Source organism: Panicum virgatum, chromosome 8K (genome assembly GCF_016808335.1).
Source record: "Panicum virgatum strain AP13 chromosome 8K, P.virgatum_v5, whole genome shotgun sequence".
In the NCBI taxonomy this organism is placed as follows: domain Eukaryota; kingdom Viridiplantae; phylum Streptophyta; class Magnoliopsida; order Poales; family Poaceae; genus Panicum; species Panicum virgatum.
Genome location: NC_053143.1, coordinates 8612867 through 8633199, shown reverse-complemented (window position 1 = coordinate 8633199; position 20333 = coordinate 8612867). Strand labels below are relative to the sequence as shown.

General features: G+C 47.9%; 1 protein-coding gene across 1 annotated transcript; it reads left to right on the top strand.

Annotated features, from left to right (window-relative positions):
* The first annotated feature begins 18709 nt into the window (after positions 1-18709).
* Positions 18710-19486, top strand: LOC120645391. Its single transcript, XM_039922180.1, has one exon. It carries the CDS (start codon positions 18710-18712, stop codon positions 19484-19486), a length of 777 nt encoding a protein of 258 aa, XP_039778114.1.
* Positions 19487-20333: the final 847 nt, after the last annotated feature.

Below are 20333 nucleotides of genomic sequence, written 5' to 3'. Positions count from 1 at the left end.
TATCTTTCAATATCAAACAAGAAATTTTCCCTTTTCAAATCACTGCACAAATCTAGTTTTGTTGAACGTCTCACACACAAGCTACCAAAACTAAATGCACACAAATACATCTCGTTGGAAGTATATAAAAAATACAATCCCATGCTCTACGTCATACTTTCAGCGTCATCCAAGGCTTGAGCCGCAATGCCAAAGTAAGGAGTGACTCCCAAGGCGATAACAAATTCAACCATGACAATGATCTCCCAGCCTTCTTCGTGGCAGTGACTCCTCTCGTATTGTACCATTGCATAGATCATGTACACCCACAGTGTGACCAGCACTCCCTGCGGAACAGCAAGCAAAAGATTTTCAGAGAGACGCCAAGCATTCAGATTGATCAAAGAGTTCTACGATCGACAGCAATCACAGCATTGGACTGGAAGCTAAGCTACACGAGAACGGGATGAGCCATTGTTATTCTTTGTACCCGGAGGAGGTTTATGACGGTGAAGAACCTCGCCGGTACCTCCGCGCAGTCCACCACCTCCTCATCTGTCGCGTCGGGCATCGCCGCCGGCGGCGGCGGTGCCTCGAGGTCCGGCAACGGCTCCCACGCGACGGCCTCCTCTTCCCGCGGCGGCGACGCCCGCCCGAAGCTGGGGGCGCGGCAAGGCCAGCCCCAGGCGCAGGGCGGCGGCATCGTCATCAGGATTATTGGTGTGGTAGTCGATTGGGTAATACGTGGTTACACAAACCCATGATCGTGGGTTTATAGTCACAAATTGCACGGTGATTATATTGTAATAATCCGAGACGGAATCTGAAGCTTTGCGACGCGGAACCTGCTGAAGACCTCCAGTTCGTTGTACGATTCAACTTCTGGTTGCTGGTGGCCCCAAGGCTGACGTCAGGTGGGCCGATGGCCCCATCTGTCAGGTACCCCCTCCAGCCTCCGGTCAGCTAGGCCCGCGCGCATGTGGTCATTGATTACGGGTAGGCCGCGCGGGGGTGGTGACACATTTTCCAAGCGTCTTTTTTTATATATTTTTTTAAATTTTTTTTTTAAAATATATTTTTGGTTTTAGATTTTACTGTTCTATACCCCTACCGTCCGGCAGGGGGCGTCAGGGGGGGAAAGGTTATTCATCGCGCATGTGAGTGGGTGCTGGAGCATCGCAGAAGGTTCCCCCTGGAGCGGATATACCTTGGATTGCGTGCTATATATACGTTCAGACTAAAAAATCTCTATTTCGCAAACCGATTGTCCAAATTTAATTTTGACTTCATTGTAGTGATCCTTACGTTGAGATCTTCGAAACTAGATCACACTTGCTTACATTTGAAAAAAAATAAACAACTTTCTTTTTTGTTCTAAAACATTTTTCTTTGTCCTTAGAACAGTTAATTTGTTTTTGGCGTACCTTGTTTTATCTTTACACCTATCCCCTATCCCTCTTATGATGAATATCCCTCGGAATATTGATTGGGAACATTTTTTTGGAACTTCCGTGGAAACAAAAACACTTTGAATATCTCAGAACAATTTGAACTGTTTCCAAACAAATCTAAATATCTTGGAACAAATAGAACTATTCCAAATAAATTCGAAATGTTCCAAACATTCCGAACATTCTAAAATATTCCAGAACAACCGAACAAAACAGATAGTTTTGCCTGAATATCTTGGAACAAATTGAACTGTTTCCAAACAAATCTGAATGTCTCGGAACAATTAGAACTGATCCAAACAAATTCGAAATGTTTCAAACATTCCGAACATTCTAAAATGTTCCGGAACAATTAAACAAAACTGAATGTCTCGGAACAACTTCTACTGTTTCCAAACAAATTAACAAGTTTCAAACATTTGGAGCATTCTAAAGTGTTTCGAAATAATTTGAATATCTCGGAACAATTTGAACTGTTTTCCAAACAAATCTGAATATCTCAGAACAATTAGAACTGTTCCAAACAAATTCGAAATATTTCGAACATTCCAAACATTCTAAAATGTTCCAGAACAACAAAAAAAACAGATAGTTTTGCCTAAATATCTCGAAACAATTTGAAATATTTCCAAAATAAATCTGAATGTTTCGGAACAATTACAACTATTCCAAATAAATTCGAAATGTTTCAAACATTCCGAAACAACCAAACAAAATTGGATGTCTCAGAACAAATTCTACTATTTCCAAACAAATTAAAAAAGTTTCAAACATCGGGAACATTCTAAAGTGGTTTGGAATAATTTGAAATGTTTCCAAACATATTTCAATTGTTTCAAACATTCTGAACATTCGAAATGTTTCAAAAATATTTGAAAATCATTCCAAAACAAATCTGAATGTTTCAAAACAATTTGAAATGTTTCGAAACAAATTTGAAATGTTTCGGAATTATATTTATGGGAAACTTTTTATTGCAAACAAAACTATTTGAAATTTGTTCCAAAACAAATCTGAATGTTTCGGAGACATTCGAATTGTTTCGAAAGACTCGAAATGAATAAAAATTCTATTTATTGGAAACTTTTTATTTGGAATCAACTTAAACAAAATGGCAGATCTATTAATGGGCCGGGCCAGGCCGCAAACTTCAGCTGCACCCACGCCCGCATGATCCTTTCTGCGATGCGATCGTATAAAATCGCATGAAGCGATATATAGACGCGCCCGCAGGGGGCCTGCCGCCCGGCAGAGGGGCGGCAGGCCCCCTACCGCCCGGCAGGCGGTAGGGACCTATATGTAAATAAATTTTTTTTTTTGCGCAGAGGTCCTTGGTGGGTGTCTGCCGCCTCCCCCCCTGCCGGGCGGCAGGCTCCCGCCCAGAATATAAAACTACACCCCTTCCCTCGCGCCCTCATTTTGTGCCCACAAGATCCAGAGAGGGGAGAGGGAGAGAGGAGGGGAGAGGTAGAGAGGAGGGGTGAGGGAGATAATTCCACCGGCGAAGTCCTGCTGGATTTTGGATCCGAACCGCATGTAGCCAATATTTCTCAACTTTGTCATTCCAGAATTTTTGTATTTTAATTTTATGATTAGTATTTTTATTATTGTAAGCACTTAGGGTTCGGATTAGTGGTTATAATTGAAGCCATAGCATATTTCTAGATATTATATTAATTAAAATGAAGTCTTTGGATGGCCAGATATGTCGAGCAAAGTGACGTTTCAAGTTCATTACGGTGACTTCTATAGAATTACTCATGATTCCTATGGAGTAAATCTATCAGCATTGGAAAAAAGACAGTGCAGTCTAGATAAACCCCTATAGAGGAGTTTTGAGTCCATATGGAAATGTCTTCATAGGATGTTCAATGTGAATCCAAAGACTCATTTGCTTACGGTTCATACCTTGACTTTCTGGAAAACTAATGGGGATTTCTGGGAGTTGACGCATATAAGTAGTACGGAAGAATGGCAATATTACATGCATGCAGCTCTTGAAAGTGGGTGGCCTCTCGCAATGGTAATTTAGTTTCACCAGAAGACCGGTGATTTAGGTGAAGGGTCAACACACACAACATCTGACTGCAATGAAGAGATGGAAGAGGATAAAGAAGAAGAGAACATGCAAGCTCCATAACCAGAACCACAAGGTTTAGCAGATGAAGGCGAGCGGATACCTGGAATTGTGGAGGACATGGAGAAAGAAGACCAGGATGCACAAATAATAGAGCAATGTGGGGACTCATCGGACGATGAGGACGATGAGCGCTTCCCAGTGCTTGGTGAATGGCGTGAAGAGGGTTTTGGGAATCCAGTGGTACAAGATATTAGATGTCCGGAGTTTGAATACAGAGTGAATGAGGTCATACAAGGGGTAAAGTATCGTACCATTGAGGATGTGAAGGATGCTGTGAAGCTCTGGGCTGTATCTCTGAGGAAGGAATTCAGAGTACTGAAGTCTAGCAGCAAAGAATACGAGGTGAGGTGTGCAGATAGAGACTGTACATGGCGAGTGCATGCATACAAGGGAAAGTTCAAGACACACTGGGAATGTTCAATTGTTACACCACATACTTGTAGATTGACAGGTGTTGTGGGACATCATCGTAATATCACATCAACTTTCGTGGCTAAGAAGATGTATGGGGTGATTCTTGACAAAATGGATTACGAGCCTACATTGATAATTAGGGACATTGAACAGAATTTCTAGTATGTGATCAGCTATGCAAAGGCTTGGCGGGCTAAACAAAAAGTATTTGAGATGAGGTTTGGCACTTATGAAGCATCATATGACAACCTACCTCTTATGCTTGAAGCAATTGTGCACAGAAATCCTGGAAGTGCTTTTGATATATACAGTGTACTGAGCATGTCAGGGGGGCCAATCATTCTGCTGCGAGCTTTATTCTGCATTGGAGCATGTGTGAGGGCATTCATTTACTGCCTTCCTGTTTTGTGTATTGACGGCACTTTCCTGACAGGGAAATATAAGGGAACAATATTGACGGCAATCGGAATTGATTGCAACAAGCAGATAGTTCCCATCGCCTTTGCCTTTGTTGAGAATGAGAACACAGAAAGCTGGTACTGGTTTCTTGAACGTCTGAAGATTCACGTTGTTGCTGGAAGGCCTAATGTTTGCCTTATCAGTTATAGGCATGCAGGTCTACTTGCAGCTATAAGGCAACTCCAAGAAGGTAGTCAATTTTCACCTCCTATATGGCCAGATGTTGTCAATAGGTGGTGTGTGAGGCATATGGCTGCTAACTTTTATGAGCGGTTCAAGAATAAGGATCCGATGAATTTGTTCAAGCCATTGTGCACTCAGAATCAGCAGAGGAAGTTCGATGCTTTGTGGGGTATAATTGATGACATGAGCGCTGAATTGCTTAAGAGCCAGGCCTCATCATCCAGCAGGAGACGTTCTACAGATTTATTAGTTGGACATGCTAAGCCATTTTCACAGTGGATTGATGGTGCGCCTAAAGAGAAGTGGCCACTTCTGTATGACACAGATGGGAGACGTTATGGGATCGAGACGACCAACCATGCTGAATGTTACAATATGGTAATGCGTCGTGTTTGTGGATTTCCTCTTGTTGGTATTGTTGAGTTCATCATGTATGGATGTATAAGGTATTTTAGGGAGCGATACGCATCAGCCGCTTCCTTACTTAATGATCTAGGAGTGCATTTTTGCAAAAGGGTCAATGAGTACATGGAGAAAAAAATTGAAAAGGCTCGATTTCACTCAGTCATATCGATGGGCACAAAGGAGCAAAGATTTGAGGTATCATGCAGGGACAGGACCGGACAGGGTGTCCGCAGACAAAGGGTAATTCAAGAAGTTTTGATATCCATTGACGGGAGGGTGTTCTGCCGATGTCAGAAGCCAAAGGTGCATCACTTACCATGCTCCCATGTCATCGCGGCTTGTTCTGTATCTTGGTTAAATGCTGCATCATATGTTTCTCAATATTTCACAAAAGAAGCCGCAGCATAGACTTGGTGTCATGAGATATACGGCATCGGTATTCTAGGCCCATTCACTCAAAAAAATCCCCATCCAATGCTCATCCCTGATGCAGCTACGATGTCCATCACAATCTAAAACCGATGTCCATCATATGTTACAGATTATGTCATGAAATCATCTAAGTCGTCATCCCAGTTGACAGATGGTGGTGCTGTAGATGGTGCAGCATTACTTGACGAACCTCTCGACTTTCCTTTTCTCTCTTTTCTGGTTCTAGGTTCATGTACAGGGGGAGGAACATCAGGTGTTCGAGGCCATGATTTAGGAGGCATGAAGTCATCCATATCGTCATCCCAGTTAACACAACTTGGTGCTTGAGGTGGTGCAGCATGACTTGACGAACCTCCGGTCATCTGTTCTTGCGGAGGCCAAGAACTATCACCCGAAGATCTTTTCCACCTCATTCGTCTAGTTTGCGGCATAACTCCACCGAAGATATATACCAATTTACGAAAATTTGGTATCGAATTGTTAATCAATTCCATGTCCTCGGGGTAATCCTAGCATATGATTACACAATAATTTTACTATTTCATAAATATGGATTACAAATGACGGACGGGATTACAACTAAATAAGAGTTACCTTAATGTGCATCTCATACACATCTGGCCGCATCTATATCTTACAAGTAGTTTGTAAGAATCCAATAACATAAGAATGATTCGCTAGTTCACATACCCTCATGTATATCTTCCGACGTTCTAGCAGGTGTTACTTTAAATCTTGCATTGTAATATCTCGAAACAATGTGAAATCTTTAAACTCAACTAATTTGGACAACACCATCTCTATCGTACCATCCGCTAATGGATCCAACTTCTTACTGATTACAAGATGTGTCATGATCTCAAAAATTATACTAGATTTTTCTTCGGTCCATGAAAATCCAACAGAATTGGAGGCAGCCATTGCCTTATGCTGCAATAACAATAAGGTACTGTCATTCTTAGTTTACTATTCTATATTTCACTATCCAAAACTAAATCTATTCTAATTCATAATTATTTTAGAAACAAGTCTATAATAGTTGAGAAATATTGGTTATCTGCGGTTCGGATCCAAAATCCTGCAGGGCTTGGCCGGTGGAATTACCTCCCTCACCCCTCCTCTCTCCCTCTCCCCTCTCTGGATCTCGTGGGCACAAAATGAGGGCGCGAGAGAAGGGGTGGAGTTTTATATTTGGGGCGGGAGTCTGCCGCCCCCTTGCCGGGGGCGGCAAGCCCCCTGCCGCCAAGTGGTGGGGCGGCAGGCACCCGCCAAGGACTTCTGCGCAAAAAAAATTATTTTTATTTACATATAGGTCCCTACCGCCCCATGCCGGGCGGCACGCCCCCCGCCGCCCCCCTGACGGGCGGTAGGGGTATAGAATTGTAAAATCTAAAACCAAAAATATATTTCTGTAAAAATTTTTTTGAAAAATATAAAAATAAAAAAGACGTCATTTTCCAATCTATCACCCGAAGGAGCATGCCCTCTCACATGGGCTAAAGTTAATTGCTGGGCCCAACAAACTAAATTAGATTACGGTGCCCTTCAACCATCATTTGATGGGTCATCGGTCCACCAATATAAGCCGATACATGTATAGTGCTAGCCGATACATGAGAGAGAGGATGTACATGCTGGAAAAGACAACTACCATGATCTCATCCACATGGATGGAATTAGGGCCCTTTTGGCATAGCTTTAAGAAGAGCTTCAAAAACAATTTCTTGTGAAGTTAAATCAAAAAGGTAAAACTGCAGCAGCTTCTCCCTTGAAGCAACATGTGAAGCCATCCATTTGCTTCCACTGGCGGGGTGAAGGTAAAAAACGTGGCTTCACCCAACTTCACTAGGAAGAATCTATTTCGCCAAACATTTTTCAAAACTGCTTTAACTCTTTGGCATAGCTTCTTGTGAAGCTATATCAAAGAGGTAAAACTGCAGCAACTTTTCCCTTGAAGCAACCTGTGAAACCATCCATGTGCTTCCACTAGTGGGGTGAAGCTAAAAAATATGGCCTCACCCCGCTTCACGAGGAAGAAGCTATTTCGCCAAATATTTTTCAAAACAGCTTTAACTTTACCAAGAAAGCTGCTTCACCAGAAAAACCGCATCACAAACTGTTTTAAGAGAAGCTAAAGCTATGCCAAACGGGACCTTAAGAAACTAAAAAAACTATAACTATTAAACTGGGTATCCAAATAAAATTTAGATTGCATTATTGTCTTTCTTATGATAAGATCTTTAAAATAAGTTCACACTTGCTTATGTTTTTAATATTACATAATTCATTTTAATTAAATACGGCGAGCAAATATTTTAACAACATGATCAAATAATTATTTTATGAAAAAAAATTAAACACCACGAGCAAATAATAATGTGCAATGAACAAAAACTTTAAACAGTGCGAACATTTAGTTGTATGGATAAATAATGGAAAATAATATCATGAACATAGATTCAACATCACGGAACAATTTAATCTACAAAGTAAATAATTTAACATTGCGAACAAATTAGTTACACACTGACATAAACAACAAATGTATCTACATCAAAAGAAATATTCTTATAAATATATATACACATGTTAAACAAATTAATATATAAAATAAGTAAACTATTAAAGAAACATAAATTCACGGTTAACACATAGGCATAAATGAATAGATAATAAAATAAAGAGAAGCTAATGTCCAGCCATGCATGCCTGGGCATGCTGCTGGCCAACACGCAGATGCAAGGAAGTGAATAAATAATATAATCATGAGAGGATAATGTACAGCCATACATTCATGTGTATGATGCATGCAGCTGGCCAACTAATTCACATGCGAATGCACGACAAAAGAGAAGTAAAGTGCTTGCGCAGTAGTACAAAAGAACGTTAAAAGTCTGCATACAACGCTTGTAGTATGTTTACTACAACAATCTTTACAGCTCATGTCTCGGCCTAGTTGTATAGTAGTTTAGTTCTCCATTATTAATACATAGTCCACTTATCTATTTCACAAAATTTCTTGATTTTTGTATCAAAGTTTACAATCCACTTCTTCTCTCTCCATTCTTCTCTCTCCTCCACCTCATTATTCAGTCTTATAATTTATTATAATATTTGCTCTTAGTTGGTCACATTCCTTGCATAATTTAAAATCAGAGGTGCTGCCCTGCTATGCTACTCTGTTTACTAGAGCATGTTTCTACGCGCTACTCTGGTTCGTGGGAACGAAACAGGTTTTGGCGCGCTGATGTCAGGTTTGGGCGGACGGCGGGCGATGGTCGGCGTGGGCGCGGACATAGCACTGGCAGGTGGCATGTCTAGGGCACTGCTGGGAGCAGCGCGGGCTGCTGCGAGCCCTTCCGTTGCACATGATTTTTCCCATTCAAATTTCGTGTTTTGAATCTAAACTGACTCAATAAACTAACCTATAATTAATTTTTTTTTTATTTCGGAATAATTTTTCAATTGTTCTAACAATATAAAAATTAGTTTGGGAAAAAAAAATTATTCTGGAACAAAAAATAATTATTGAACTTTGTGTGATAGTTTGACTGCCAGTAGCCCAGGCTACTCTTAACATTTGCACATGTCTATCGACTGTCACTGATCTTCGTGATACGTCGTGGTTCCCGACAATGTTCCCCACCGGACTGAGATAACACGCGGTCGCGCAGAAGTCAATCACGCGACACCCCCTAGTCCGTGTAAGTTAGCAGAGGCTGAAATGCATCTGTTCTCAGCCCCTACTGGCGTGTGTCTTGTAGGACGCTAAAGAAGGACGGGTTGTGCGGGGAGCGCAGGGCCTCTTTTTCTTCCACAGGCAGCATTGTACTGTTAAAATTATATTTAGCTTTCCTTCTAAGTTCTAATACTATAATAACTTTTTAGTATGAAATAACTTTCCAAAAAATGTTTTATCTCATTCGTTCGAGCTCTGTTTTGAATACCGATTGCACTTTTGTATTCTGCATGATGAGACGGTCAAAATTAGATCCCACTTGCATATATTTTAAAGATGTTTTGCACTAGTAGCAAGTTACTATATGTTATAAACATAAGTTCCCGCAAAAACACAAGGTTTCATACACATGAATTGCCACACATATAAGATATAAGTTGCTACACATAAATAAAAGTTACCATAAAAATTTTATGAATTATCACAAAAATAAAGTTGCCACAAAAGCATAATCTATTATAAACATAAGTTGCCACAAACAAAATTTATCATATATATAAGTTGTCACAATCACAAAATATCGTACATATAAGTAGTAAAAAAAGAGTAAGTATCGAGTTTATATATAAATTGTCATAAAAATAAAAATTGCTACAAAAATAGAATCGATTATGCACATGAGTTATCATTTATATAAGATATAAGTTACCACACATATAATATAATAGTTTAAAAAAATATTTGTAAGTTGTTAAAAAACAAAGTTGGTACAATAATATAATTTGTTGTGAACATAAGTTGTCATAAATTAAAATTGGTCATATACGTGAGTTGTCACAGACATAATATGTCACACAAATAAGTAGTAAAAAAGAGCAAATTATTGTACATATAAATTCATATACAAACTGCTATAAAATTAAAAGTTTTCACACATGTAAAATAAAGGTTGCCAAAAAAATATCTATTATACACATGAGTTGTCTCATATATAAGATATATTATGCAAGTTACTGCTAATAAAATCGATCATACACTTATGTACATGAGTTGATACAAAAACAATACTCGTTATACACATAAGTTGTTACTACAGTAAAATGATATACACATAAGTTGCTAGAGCAAAGAGAGCAAGTCATCACATAAGTTGTAACTAGTGTAAAATATCATGAAAACGTATATAAGTGGGGTCTAGTTTTGTTGTCTCGTCGCGTAGAACGTATTGGTACGATCGGTTCTTGAAAAGGAGGTAATATGAAGTAGATAAAATATTTTATAGATGGCTTCTCATATAAAAAATTTCGTTTTCTTCTGAGTGGGTTCATCCTGGCAGACCAAAGCAAACCAAAGCATCACGCGGGGGTGGTGGGGATGTTGGGTCGCAGGCGCGCAGACGGTCTGGCACGAGAGTTGCTGGGCTACGAGCGTAGGCCACAGGTGGACCGGCACGCGGCCGCGCACTCGCGCTGGCGTGCGACTGGTCGTAAGTTAGATTTTTCCTTCCCCACCAGGGCCGCATTTATTCACTCAATGCCGTGGATGTGCTCATCAGGCCTGTTTGGTTTACGGGCCCTTTCATGATGGATCGACCTCGCGGGACGATGGGCCCACTTAACAATTGGCAAGAGGAGGGCCAAACCTTCCTCGCTTCCTACGCATCGAGGATTCCCTTTTCATTCTCGTATTTAACAATTTCTGAATTTTCAAAAATAATCGTTTTGAACAAAGAAAATGTAAATATGAACATATATAGCCATTTCAAGCGGCTATACGGCGGTTAGATGACGCGGCAATCTTTCCTAAGCATACGACTATTTTATTTCGCTATGCGGCGGAGGCGGGGGGCTCGAATCCGGCCCACCCTCGATCAGATCTGGAGATTGCGCAGAGGGGGAGCCTGTGTGTTGGCGGTGGGTGGAGGAGGGCGTCCGGCGGTGGCAGTGCGCGGGTTGGAGGCCCGGGCGGTGGCATGCGGGATGGCGACGGCAGCGGCAACTCGTGAGGGGGCGCGCGGGATGGTGGCGGCGGTGGCCTGTGCGGTCTGCATGGGCTGTCGCGCCGGCCGTGGAGCTGTGGGCGGCCCTGGTGGGGGCGCCTTCGGTGCTTGCTGCCTCAGGCCAGGGTGGAGGTGTGCTGGGCGGCGTTCCCCTCTCTCCTCCTCAACGGCGCTGCAGGAATGGCGCCACCTTGGTGGTGGGGCTAGGTGGCTTGTGCTGGGCGCGCCTAGCAATGTGTACACTTGTGGTGCTATGGTGGCACTTCAGGTTGTGCCGGGCCTCGTCTTCGGTAGGGGCGTTGCGGAGGCAGCAGGGAGCGAGCTGCAGTCACGTGGTCATGAGCATGCTGCAGGCATGGGGTTCAGCCGGGCGAAAGCCTTCACCAACACCCCTGTCAGTGGCGATGGTGGCGGCATCATTGGAGCGTCGTTTTCCCCGTGGGGGTGCCATTGTGGAGTACCCTGCCCTGCAGCATGGGATCCTCGGGGTGAAAAACCTGTCCAGCTTTGGACGAGCGACGATGGCGTCATTGGCGTCGTGCCCTTCCTGGAGGCGTCGTTTTCTGAGACCCGTCTCAGCATGTGGCAGTGTTGGTGGTCATTTGTTTGGTGGTGTTGCCCGTGTGCAGCGATGGTGGAGATGTGCTGGCTCCGTGTTGACGGCAAGGTGCAGAGGGCGCATGGGTGCTGGAGGCCTTGGGCTGGCGTGAAACGAACCGGGTTCCCGAAAGGGCAACTCGACTCTCTGTATCGTCGTGATAGTCCCTGGATCAGTTGATATCACATACAGAACTCATTTCAGGCAGTAAACATAGTCATACCAACGATTACAGAACATTCATGGGTTTAATTTATTACAGCATTCGGGGACAACAGAATAATCTTCGAGTACAAGCCCGCTGGGCTAATTGCGATGCAAATAGAAAACGAGACGGTAGCTAAGCTTCAAGCTGGACTTCCTTCTGGATCCTTCTCCTCCACAGGCAAACTTGAGTGTAGCACTGCTTCAGTCGTACCACCCATGGACGGGATAGGTCCACATCACCATCCGCATGAAGCGTAAATGTGGATGCAATAAGGTATAAAGTAAGGCCAAGGATAGGCTTTGGTTTCCTTTGCAAGCATTTATAAACAAGTCATCCAATCTCCTTCTGTCTCCTAACTTCCACTACAACCAAACTACCCAAGTTCAGTGCGGGAACTCTCTCTCCCCGCACCTCAGCTGCTATCCGAGCAGGAAAGTGGACTAGAGGAAGGCAGAAAACTATATGTGGATCTAACTACATTCGTGGGGCCAGATCCAAAGTTGTACATAACCGAGTATGCGGCTATACGTATAGTTTTCACCCAGCAGGAGTTGTACACCTGTACCCTCTCGCCCCGAATCCAGCCGGCAAGCAACTCCGACTATCTCCGAGGCACCAGTCAACGAAACTAACGGCTACGACACCATCCTGTTCCCGGTCTAAGGCGCGTCCTCCCGCGAGAGGTCGCCCGGGGTTGTGAAGCAATGTAGAATGGAATCTCCATGGATCTTGCGATCGGGGCGGTAGGGTCCTGCCCACTCCCCCTGACACTGAAACACTATCCTCCTACAGTCATGATGCCGCGCATAGCTAGCTCAGGGTGGGTCCCCCCTCATAAAGGATAAGTGGTGTGCACTTTTGACATAGTTCCGTCACTAGGGCCACAAAGTCAAGACCTTAACCCAGCAAAGGCAAGCGTCTTCGTCCAAAGTTTGTGTTCCGTCAACACGGTTCGCGATCGGCACCCATTACAGGTATCGCCTCCTCAACTCATCTACTAGTGTTCCCATGGGAACAGCCATGCACCCGCCATAGGTGCCCGTCACCCATCACAGGTGCTCACAAAGTCGTGCCCAACACACAACCCTCAACTCCCGATCCGAAGATCGGAGAAGGGTCCGCTCGCCCCCGCCGTAACCTAAGCACCAACTCCTATATAAGTGGAGGCAACCTTCCAGCAAGCAAGAACTATATCATCATATATATTCTCATACCCCAAATCTCACTCAAAGTAGCAATAGCATGTATCATAACAATGATAAGTATGGGAAATAAGGAATACGGTAAGTAAATGGCCATGCAAGCTCATCTCATCGCTCAATTTGGGAGCGTAGCGTATCTAGCAAGCAATGCCTAATAGGTATCCAAAACATGGATGGGCGTGAACCTGGCATCTCCTCGCCGAACTCCTGGAAGTCGGGGTAGTCCTAGCCTCCGGTCAGCTCCTCGGCGTCAGGTCCTATTCGTAATTACGGGAAAGTATAAGGGACAAAGTGCAACGATGCACAAAACTCCCCAAAATAAGATCCAAACCACAACAACTCCTACTCTAACGTGTAGGTCATGATTTTATAAGAATTATGAAACTAGTTTCATAATTTTCGGAGCTACGGTTGATTTATTATGATTTTTCTAAGTTTAAAAGCATTTCTGGAATTGATAAAAGGATTTCGGAAAACATAAAAGAAAATTAGTGACACGTGGCAGCCTCTGGGCATGCCACGTGGCATGCTGGTGTCAGCATGACATCATCCAAGGGGTCGGTTGTGCTGACGTCAGCATGGCCCATGATGTCATCAGCGTTGACCAGGTCAACATTGACCCGATCAACGGTCCGCGGTCCAGGAGGGCCCACAAGTCAGCCGGCGGGTCTCCCCTACAGGTGGGACCCGCGTGTTAGTGCTGTGTAAAAGAAAAAGAAAAATGGAAAACACGTTCTTGGGCTGAAAGTCTTCCTGGGTCTCCTTCTTCTTCTGGGTTGACGGGCTGAATCCGGCCCATCCTCTTCCTCTTCTTCTCTTTTTTCTCTTCCACCGGTGCTGACAGCTGGGTCCCACCCGTCCGCATCTTTCTTCCTCTGACTGCTGGGTCCCACTCATCATCCGGTGCGGCTCCTCTGGTATCTGGTACGGCTCCTCCCTGATCCGGTGCATTGCAGGCTCGTGTGTGTGCGTGTGTGTGTGTGTCTTCAATAGGCCAGGCTCACCACGCCGCGAACGTGATGTCACGGCGTGGGCGCGGCGATGGCGCGGCGGCGGTTTCAATGCCCAGGCGAGCAAAGGCTCCGCCTTGGCTCGGGCATACACGCGCGTGGTTCAGGAAGGGCCAAGGGACGGTCTTGGCCGGCCCTCGTGCGCGCACGCCGGCGAGGCCGTGGCGAAGCCATGGCGGGCCAGCAGCGGTGAGAGAGGGCGGCGGCGGCTTGTTCCCGGCCACCAGGCATTCGATGGCCCAGCCTTGGGCCTAGGACACGCACGCGAGCAGCTCCAGTGTGGCAAGGCCACAGCAGAACTCCGGCGGCAGGCACGGCGGCGAAACGGACGGCATCCGCGGCGGCACCAAGGCTCGCTGGCGGTGCGGATCGACACGGGTCCAACCAAGGTGACCAAAGGCGTCGCCTTGGTGGCCTGGCCGTGGCTGTGCGCACGCGCTCGGGCATCGGGTTCACCCGAGCCGCGGCGTGGCCGCATAAGGCACGACTCTAGGAAAAGGGACAGGCGACGGCAGGCCGCGGGTTGCGGCGATGCAGCGGCGATCCGGTCCCTGCAGGCGTCCACACAGAAGGAAGGGGGTCCTAGGGCTTGCTAGGGCTGGTCCATCGATGGCCAGAGGCTCGCCGGCACAAGGGAAGGGCAGGCGAGGCGGACGGCTACGCTCACCTGGCGGGTCAGGGGAAGAAAGGCTCGGCGCCGTGTCGATTCGGTGCAGGCGGGTCGAGGCCGTGCCGTATCGAGCTGCGACACTGTTGCAGGGGTACGGGCGCCAGCTCCTCTTCCTTCTCCTTCCCTACTCTGTTTCTTCCCCTTCTTCTCCTCTCTTGGCGGCGGCGGTGGAAGGCGAAATCCCCTCGGTGGCTAGGGTTTCCAAGGGCGCGGCCGCGGGGTTTATATAGGCGAGGTGCTAGGGTTTTGGCCCGGACGCCAAAAAGGAATGGCGGCGATGGGATGGCCGCGGATTAGGGGTACGTGGGGGCATCAGGGGGCTCCACGGCTAGGGTTTTTGGGTACGATGGGATAGGGATCGCGAGCGGGTGGAGGCATGGCTGACCACGGCGGCAGGCGGTGGCGTCACCTTGACCACAGACCGGCGGGAGACACGCCCGCGCGGGGTCGCGACACTCCGTGGGGAAAACGTAGGGGAGGCGCGGGTGGTGTGAGGAGGGGGATAAAGATGACAGGTGGGTCCCGCCTGTCAGCAGCTCAGGGCGACGAACGGGTGAGGGGGAAGGGTTAATGGGCCGGCGGGGGTGAACTGGGCCATTCAGGCCGTGCGGCGTGTCCGCGCACGGGGGTTTGGGTTGCGGCGTGGTTTCGGGCCGAAAGGGTGGTCGGGCCAGCTAGGGTTAGTTGGTTTGGGCCTGGTCTGAGTTAGTAGGTGAGTTAGCTTTTGTTTTTAATTTGAATGGCTGATTCAAATTAAAAACCACTCAATTCAAACAAAAACCACTCAAACCAAATTGAAACAAGTAGAGCCAAATAAATTTCAAATAAACCCAAATATGTCACACTAGCATTTAGGTCCTTGTGTTATAAATACAATTTAAACTCTAGGAATTTGAGGAAGGATAGCATTAATCCTTAAGTGACCCTAGCTAATAGCACTTCCACGCAATTTTTTTTTGAAAACTCGTATTTTTGAATAATATAACATTCCGTAAAATTACGGGATGTTACAGTCTCCCCCCCCCCCTCACGAGAATCTCGTGCCCGAGATTAAAAGTTTACCTGGGTTTCAAACAGGTGCGGGTACTTCTCCTTCAGGTCGGACTCTGACGGAGGTACATAAGGGTACCTCCCAGCCAAGTAGTTGTCTCCCGACTGGGTAGCTAATCGGCCATGACCACTCTGCACGACTACCCGGCGGACAGGCACTCGGCTAGACGTCGAAAGGTTCCTCCGAGGATCAGGATCAAGGTGCGGATATGTATTCCGGAAATCTAGGGATTTCAACCGACCTGATTCCATGTAACAACCCGTGTAGATATCTTCCCTTACTTATAACCCACGGCACCTGGCCTATAAAGGCGCTGTGAGGGGACCCATAGAACGCATCTCATTCATCATCATCAAGCTCATACAATACACACAACACAGGACACAGGGTATTACACTCCCGAGCGGCCCGAATCTGTCTAAACCCTAGCGTCATCTCGCAACCATATAGTTCTTAGCTCCGGAATCCCCCCTTCACCTATAAATCTACCGCCGGGCATACCCCTGGTGGACTTGCCGGATAAGCAATCCGAGAGTTGGCGCGCCAGGTAGGGGAGATTTCTCAGGAATCCTTACAGCGAGCTCGATGGCATCAAGATCTGGCGTCTTCTTATCCGCCAATGTCAGCATCCAAATGGAGGCCGCCGCCGGATTCGCCTTCACCTTCGGTAGTTTCCCGGAAACTACGGTTCCCCGGAACCCACCCACCAGCCCCTCGATCACCGAGAGCGGCAATTCTACAAGCATCAGATCCAATCTAACGGCGCAGAGTTCCATCGTTTGTCAGGTTTCCGAACTCGACATCAACGATCCCTTGATCGTTCGCCCCAGGGCAACGCGTCGTCCTATTATCTCCAATACCGATCTAATCTCTGGAATAGATCGCGTCACCAAATCCCTTGCCGAGTGCATTCAACTCGGCGAGAGCGTGCTGGGTCGTCCAGGCGACTCGGCTATTGTGCCATATGGGCTCCGCAACAACTCTGCGGTCTACTCGGATTAGGTCCGAGTACGCATGGGCAACCTGCACATCACCGAGCTGGATCAGTCTGACTCGGAGTAGATCCAATCTGATCCGCCCTCATCACCTGAGGCTGGATATCAGGCTGTTGTCTTCACCCTCTCGCCCAACCGCAGCAACTCTGATGGCCGGCGTCAGATCTCGGTCATCTCGCTGGACTCTGAGTCCATCACCGGCGAGAACGACCAACAACGGGCGCAGTGCCTTCACCGTAATGCCCTTCGGGCCGATCTTCGGGCCAATGAAGACGTCATCATGCAAGCTGAAGAAGATCTCGAGAATGCCGAGCGCCGCAACTCCAGGGTTGGACGGCGGCGTCCATCTCCACCAAGGCCCAGGAACCCCGAGAATGAGTTCGTCCTCTACTACGACGGCCACCAAGTCTTCGCCATGCCATCTGCCAACATGGCCGCCGTTCTTTAGGTATTCGAAGGTCTTCCTCAAACTCCCAAGATTGAGAAAGCCCATGCTCGTCTCCATGTTGCAGCAACCCAGGCCCAGGGCCTAAGGAGGGAGTACTCCAACTACCGGGTGCAATCGAGCTCCAACCGCTCGGTACGCCCCCATCACTGCAACGAGGAGGTCAACCAGCCAGATCTCCGCGATCACCTCGGCCGCTGCGATCTTCGACCCCGCATCGACAACCGTCATCGCGAACGGGACAACACCGAGCGGGAATGACATTACCATTACGACGAGGAACATGGTGCACCAGGCGCCAACCACAACAACCGCGATCGTCAACCCCGCGACGATGACTACGACCTGGCGGACGACCTCAACGGCTTCTCCACCTTCTCCGACAGGTTGCGAGCCATCCAGTGGCCCGCGACCTTCAAGCCGGTCGGCATCAAGAAGTTCGATGGTGAATCCGACCCCAAGACGTGGCTGCGTACCTACGCTGTTCAGGCTGCGAACGGCAACAACGAGATCATGGCGGCGTACTTCCCGGTGATGATGAGCCGCCAAGTACAGAACTGGCTCGAATCACTTCCTGCTGGCTCGATCAACTACTGGCAGGATCTCTGCACCGCCTTCGTCCAGTACCACCAGGCAGCCTGCCCGGGCCCCAAAACCAGATGGGATCTAGGCAGTGTCACGCAGCGCCCCTCTGAGTCCCTGCGTGACTACATCAAAAGGTACTTTGCTAACCGTAACACGATTACGGAAGTTGATGACAGGGATGTGATCTACCACTTCCACCAAGGCCACCATAGCATCGAACTATGGAGGAATATGTTTGAAAGAAATCCCAAGACCGTCTCCGACATGATGGCCGTCGTCAACAAGCACGCCGACATGGAGGACGCCGAGCGTGCACACCGCCACCACAAGGACCGCCGCGACACCCTTGATCGTCCTCGCTAAAGGGACGATGACTCGGTTCGTCCAGCTGGTGATCGTCCTCCACAGCACGGCAAGAACCGCGACCGCGCCGAGTCCTCCAAGGCTCGTGAGCGCAAGCGCGGCCCTGACAACACCGTAGCCATCGCCGATCGGCCCCAGCAGCGCACCTCCCTCGACCAGGAGGAACTCGACAGGCTCCTTGACACCAAGTGCCCCTGGCATAAGGACGCCAACTGCACAGCGCGCGAGTGCCGCACCCTCTCCAATAGCGTCGCACCGGAGGAGCCCAAGCGTCCAAGGCTGGACGACCGCGAAAGGCCGGGTACTTCCAGAAGCTCCCGCTGTCGCGGACACTGGAACCGCTCGCCCAGGCGAGATGAGGACAATTAGAAAGGCAACAGATCACCCGGTACCTTCCAGGAGGAAGAACGGGTGGTCAACATCATCTTTGGAGGCTCCAGCATGCCATCCTGCAAGCGCAGCATCAAGCTGCACAATCGCGATGTCATCTCGGTGTTCAGGCACCCGGTTGAGCCCCTTCACTGGTCGGAGATCCCGATCACGTTCGACCGGCGCGACCACTGGGTGCACCTACCCAGGCCGAGTGCTTACCCCCTCGTGGGGAACCCAGTGATCCGCCAGATCCGTCTGGCCAGGGTGCTCATCAACGGAGGCAACGCGCTCAACATCATCTTCGCCAAGACCCTGGAGGACATGGGCTTTGACATGACCAAGCTGGTTCCTTCAGACCAGGCCTTCTACGGCATCATCCCGGGTGTCGATTCGACTCCGGTCGGCAAGGTCACCCTCCTGGTCACTTTCGGCACCCGGGACAACTACCGCACGGAGTCCATCATCTTCGAGGTGGCGCCGTTCGAGACCTCCTACCACGCCATACTTGGGAGACCAGCTCTTGCCAAGTTCATGGCGATCCCGATCCACACGTATCTTCTCCTGAAGATGCCAGCTCCGAACGGAGTCCTCTCCATCCGCGGCAACATCCAAACGTCCCACTCCTGTGAGACGGAGAACATCAACACTGCGGAAGCCATGGAGAGAAGCAACAACCAAGCCTATGTCGCCCAGGCAGCAAAGGCCCTCATGATGGATCAGCTCCAGAAACCCTCCAACGACTTAGGATCCCAGCTGCACCCTGATAGCCAGACGAAGACGATCGTCCTCAGCGACAACCACCCCGACAAGACCGCCTTGATCGGGGCCGACCTCGACTCCACATAGGAACTCGCGCTCACATCCTTCCTCCGCGCCAACTGGGACATCTTCGCATGGAAGCCCTCCGACATGCCAGGCATACCGAGGGAGGAGGCTGAGCACTCCTTAGATCTCAATGAGAAGGCACGGCCTGTCAAGCAACGGCTGCGTCGCTTCGCTCAAGATCGGAAGGAGGCTATCAGGGTAGAGGTAACCCGGCTCCTAGCCGCTGGTTTCATCCGAGAAGTCACACACCCAGAATGGCTTGCAAATCCAGTCCTTGTAAAAAAGAAAAACAGCGAATGGAGAATGTGTGTTGACTATACAGATCTCAACAAGCACCGCCCTAAAGATCCCTTCCCTCTCCCGTGCATCGACCAGGTTGTTGACTAAACAGCCAAGTGCGCACTCCTCTCTTTTCTTGAATGCTACTCAGGTTACCATCAGATCGCCCTGAAGAAGTCGGATCAAGAGAAGACATCCTTCATAACGCCCTTTGGGGCGTACTGCTACGACACCATGACGTTCGGCCTCAAGAACGCAGGTGCTACTTACCAGAAGGCCGGCAGATCGGGCACAACGCCGAGGCCTATGTAGATGACGTCGTCATCAAGACCAGGTCCAATGATCAGTTCATTGCCGACCTCCAAGAAACATTTGAAAATCTCAGGAGATTCAAATGGAAGCTGAACCCCACCAAGTGTGTCTTCGGCGTCCCGGCCGGCAAGCTACTAGGCTTCATCATAAGCAGTCGGGGCATCGAAGCCAACCCAACAAAGATCAACGCAATCAGGTTCATGAAGCCACCCAGGTGCAAATGAAGCTTACAGGGTGCATGGCGGCCCTGAGCCAGTTCATCAGCCGACTCGGCGAC

What these genes read in the sequence shown, in the direction of transcription:
- LOC120645391 (XM_039922180.1), top strand. Translation starts at nt 18,710, where the DNA reads ATGCCATCCTGCAAGCGCAGCATCAAGCTGCACAATCGCGATGTCATC.